We start from the raw sequence: 4,528 nt of genomic DNA on the forward strand, positions 1-4,528 counted from the left end.
TCGGGGCGGGCCTGGGGCCAGCCCACGTGACAACTGTGTTTCAGCATCCATTTTTCTCTCCCTCGCCCGGATCTTCTTGATGTTCAGCTTACTTGGCCTGAGACTGAGATCTTGGTTGGAACAGTTCTTCTGTCAGGTAAGCACATAGCCTACTTATTCCCCGTGCATGGATCTGCCTTTCCGTTTGTGCGTGGAATGCAAAACGCTGGAATGCGCACAACGCACATGCTGTTCTCTGAACTTTCGTCGCTCTGAATCCGATTGCAACGGCTGAAGGCTTCTCCGGCGGGAGCCCCCAACCGTCCAGGTTCAGTTCGGGGACGCTACTTTTCCACTGATAGGAACCGCTGGAATGGTGCCTTGTTACACTCGGATGGGAACTGGAGTGCTGTCCTCTTTCGTCGGAAAGCTTCTGCCGCTGCACGAATATTTGACGGGAGTAGCAGCCGATTCAAAGTTCCCCCGGTGCAGGGTACAGAAGAAGATGAAATGAACACATGACTACACGGGCATACTTGATGCAGTGGTGGTGTTCCAAATGCAGTATGATGGCCGCACCAACTTAAACATCATTGCCACGAGTTGGCTAACACGTAAACCAAATGTACAATCAGCGCAGAGCACATCATCGCCATATGTTTAATTCCTGAGTTTATTAAGAGCCTCGCTCCCAGTTTCATTGTATCGATTAATGAAACTGATAAACATCATTGATGTATCCATCCTTGGCTGTGTGCATCACAATGATGCAGAGGTCGGGGTTATCCTTCTTTTCTCAAAAAAAAGAACTTACAAAATGATGATCTACCAAACCCGGTACTGAAAACAATAGGCACCCTCAGCAATAGCTCGCACGTTCTTTACCCTGAAGAAATACATTGAAATATTAGATCTCTGCAACCATAATGCAACAGGTGCAGACCAATCCATCTATGCAAATGCGAGCTGCTGAATGCCTTGTGCGTGACATAGTTCGCTAATGCCAAAACAGTTGACAGTCGAACAGGAATGTTTTCTCAGAAGTAGCTCATCTCAAGTTCCCCCGATGCAGGACATCAAGATTCAGACTTGTACTGACTTCCGCAATTCATCACAAGAATGCACATGACCGTAGAGATCAGCTTACAGCACCAAAATTCTCTTCAAACATGAAAAATATGATGCGAGGCCGTAAGAAGTGCGAGAATAACATAACGCCGCATCCGTATTTACATAGAAATTACAGTTTAATTATAGATGGCTCATGGGGGATCATGTGAACCCATTCTGTGAGTGATTGTGGGCTTTCAGTTCTACCCGAGGGCTGTCCACATCACAAGACATAATGAACACATGACTACAGTGACATACTGATGCAGTGGCATTCCAAATGCAGTATGATGAGCACACCAACTTAAACATCATTGGCATGAGTTAGCTAACGCATAAATATACAACATCATTGCCACATCCTTTTCCGCTTACAAAAAATATGAGCCTACGGCCTACGCCGACCAAACCCGGTACTGAAAAAGTAGGCACCCTCAGCAACAGCTTGCAAGCTCTTTACCCTGAACAGAGAGATTGAAATGTCAGATTCTCTGCAACCAGATAATGTAGCTGGTGCAAACAATACATGCATGCAAATGCAAATCCCTGAAGCCCCATGCCAGGATAGCAAGGAAGGTGTTAGAGTAAGTCGGTTCTAGTATGCGTATTTGGTCCTTCAGCAACTTCACTTCAGCAATTCAGGCCATTAAATTAATACTGGGAGTGCTATAGCTGAACTGCTAACTAGAAAAATACCCCGAGTGTATGATCTAGAACCTAAGTTGGATAGTTTCAGCACAATGCAAGACCAAAGTAGTTAGTGAACAGTGAACACTTTGGGGGATAGATACCTCAGTAAGCCGCTGGGCTGTCGTCAAGCTGGTCCTCATCCTCGATCTCCACCTCCAAGATTTCCTGGCCAAACCAAAAGAACTCATCATAATCGTGACAGAATCTCCCCGCGCTCGGTCCAGGAGGAAGAATAGCACGCCGGAAAGAAAAAAGAGCTCACCGGTATGCGGTTCTTGAGGTAGTTGCCAATCCGCGCGACGACGGTGGCGCGGGTGTGCCAGAACTTGCCCTTCAGCCGGAGCTTCACGAACGGCCCGTCCAGCTCCGCCAGATCAACTTGCCCTGCCATCATCAGTCACCGTTCACGACGAGGAAGAAAATGCAAACTTCAGCAGGGCGATTGGACTGGTGCTGCAGTGCAGTTCGTGAAATGAATTGGGTTGGATTTTTCACCTGTTATCCCGACCGACGTGTCGAACAGCTGGGCCAGCTGAAAAGCGGCGCGGGAGATCAACAGCAATGGCGTTCGTCAGTTAATTTGGACGTGAGCCGTGGGCGGCTGTGCAAAACAGATGGGTACTTCGGTGTGGACGAGAGGTTTGAGGATGGAGGATGTTTGGCTTGCCTCGGCTTTGGCGTCGACGATGGCCTGCCGGACGTTGTCCTCGGTGAGGTCGAGCGACGCGGTGATGGAGATGGAGGCGGCGCGAGCGCGAGCGCGACACGGCCGGCGCCGGCACCGCAGGCTGCGGAAGATGTGTCCGGTTGAGGTCCTGAGCGGCGGGAGGCGGGTGCGGGGAGGGGCGGAGCGGAGAGACGAGGCGGCGGCGCTGAGGCGAGGGGGAAGGACGGCGAGGCGGGCGTGGATGGCGACGAAGGCCATGGCCGTTGCGGATGCTGAGAGCAGACGCTGCCGGGTGGGGCCTCCTTATCTTTCTTTTCCAGTGGGAGGCAGGAGTCTGCCCAACAAAATCCATGGCCTGTCTGGTTGCCGTTTGGGTTTCCGCATTTGGCCCAGTGAGACCTGTGTCGTCGCTTGGGCCAAGGCTAGGCCACATTCTGCAAACCCGTTTGACTGTCACTCAAAAAAAGGAAAAGGAAAAAAAGACAGCCATTATCTTTATCTTTACCTCTATTTCTTTTCTCTATCTTCTAATCTTTATCTCCCCTATATATATTATATTATATATTATATATTATATATCTCTACCTACTAATAAACCAGCGTTTGCTTCTGGTCGTACGTCATCCGTGTTTTTGCAAAAACGCCCCTCAGTTTCTTTGAAATGAACCCGCAGTCCAAGTTAGAAAACATCTGGGCCAAAGCCAGTCGAGTGCCGCCCGCCCGTACGCCGTTCCGCAGCCACGCGCCCGAGGCCGAGCTCCCGAGCGCGCCGCCGCCTCGACCTCGCGACCCGCCGGCGACCGGATCCTCACCGGAGATGAGTGCCGCCGTGCCCTGCTCCCTCCTCTCTTCCTCTGTCTCCTCTCACCTCGCTCATCCCCCGATCTCTCTGTCCCCAGAACGAACAGGAGCATGCCATGGCCTCGGATCCGCGCCGCCGTCGCCGGAGAACATCGTTCGCCACCGGTTCTTCGACCACAACTACCGGATCAAGTTGCCCCGCCTCCGATCTACCCGTTCCCGGCCACCCCGACCTCGCCTCATCGTCGGGTGCGTAGAGATACGAGCATGGCCACCGGATTCCCGAGCGCCGCCGGCCAAGGTCTTGGAGGAGACCGTCGAGGTCTTGGAGGGGTGGTTCTGGAGCACAAGCTGCGGCGAGTTGTCGGCTATGTGACAGAGGAGACCCCCGAGGTCTTGCAAGGGTGGTTCTGGAGCGAAGTGGGATGTGTGTCAGGTGAAGGACTCCCTTGTGGCGAACGGTGCTGGGTGCTATCAGCTGGGAAGGCTTCAGGCCGGACCATGGATGGTGCAGCGGGTGAGAGTTGGGGCAGACGGCGAGTGCTATTTCTGGGTTGGCCCTTGAGAGGGAAACCAAGGCAAAATTCAGCCAATTTGAGGTGCATATATATCTATCCCATGGGTTTGAGTCCCTAGCTAACTTGGAGCATTGCACGTATTGTTAAATATAGTTAGTTTCTTTAGTTTACTGTCAATAATTGTGATAAGCAGAGCAGATAGGTGCTTGGTTTTATTTTTCTTTAGTTTACTGTCAATAATTGTGATAAGCACAAGCACCTATCTGCTCTGCTTATCACAATTATTGACAGTAAACTAAAGAAACTAACTATATTTAACAATACGTGCAATGCTCCAAGTTAGCTAGGGAAGCAAATCCATGGGATAGATATATATGCACTTGAAATTGGCTGAATTTTGCCTTGGTTTCCCTCTCAAGGGCCAACCCAGAAATAGCACTCGCCGTCTGCCCCAACTCTCACCCGCTGCACCATCCATGGTCCGTCCTGAAGCCTTCCCAGCTGATAGCACCCAGCGCCGTTCGCCACAAGGGAGTCCTTCACCTGACGCACATCCCACTTTGCTCCAGAACCACCCTTGCAAGACCTCGGGGGTCTCCTCTGTCACATAGCCGACAACTCGCCGCAGCTTGTGCTCCAGAACCACCCCTCCAAGACCTCGACGGTCTCCTCCAAGACCTTGGCCGGCGGCGCTCGGGAATCCGGCGGCCATGGCCGTCTCTCTACGCGCCCGACGACGAGGCGAGGTTGGGGTGGCCGGGAA

The 4,528-nt window shown here is 51.9% G+C and overlaps 1 protein-coding gene across 2 annotated transcripts; it reads right to left on the reverse strand.

Moving 5' to 3' along the window:
• Positions 1–724: 724 nt before the first annotated feature.
• Positions 725–2,780, reverse strand: LOC125509755. 2 transcript variants are annotated; one of them, XM_048674791.1, is made up of 5 exons: positions 2,447–2,780; positions 2,275–2,311; positions 2,042–2,163; positions 1,881–1,944; positions 725–865 (listed from the first exon to the last, which is right to left on the reverse strand). In XM_048674791.1, the coding sequence occupies exons 1-4, from the start codon at positions 2,702–2,704 to the stop codon at positions 1,882–1,884; spliced, it is 480 nt and encodes a 159-aa protein (XP_048530748.1). In that variant the 5' UTR covers positions 2,705–2,780; the 3' UTR covers positions 725–865; position 1,881. The 2 variants fall into 2 exon arrangements, with proteins under 2 accessions (XP_048530748.1, XP_048530746.1); XM_048674789.1 differs by lacking the exon at positions 725–865 and adding an exon at positions 1,172–1,550 and having other exon boundaries at positions 2,447–2,779.
• Between the last annotated feature and the right edge of the window lie 1,748 nt (positions 2,781–4,528).

The sequence above is a fragment of the Triticum urartu genome, chromosome 5 (genome assembly GCF_003073215.2).
Source record: "Triticum urartu cultivar G1812 chromosome 5, Tu2.1, whole genome shotgun sequence".
NCBI lineage: Eukaryota > Viridiplantae > Streptophyta > Magnoliopsida > Poales > Poaceae > Triticum > Triticum urartu.

Excerpts from the sequence above, each read along its gene's own strand:
- LOC125509755 (XM_048674791.1), bottom strand. The coding sequence starts at position 2,704 with ATGGCCTTCGTCGCCATCCACGCCCGCCTCGCCGTCCTTCCCCCTCGC. Across the intron at positions 2,312-2,446 it reads TCGTCGACGCCAAAGCCGAG|CTGGCCCAGCTGTTCGACAC; the intron begins GCAAGCCAAACA and ends GCCGCTTTTCAG. Across the intron at positions 1,945-2,041 it reads ACCTCAAGAACCGCATACCG|GAAATCTTGGAGGTGGAGAT; the intron begins GTGAGCTCTTTT and ends TGGTTTGGCCAG.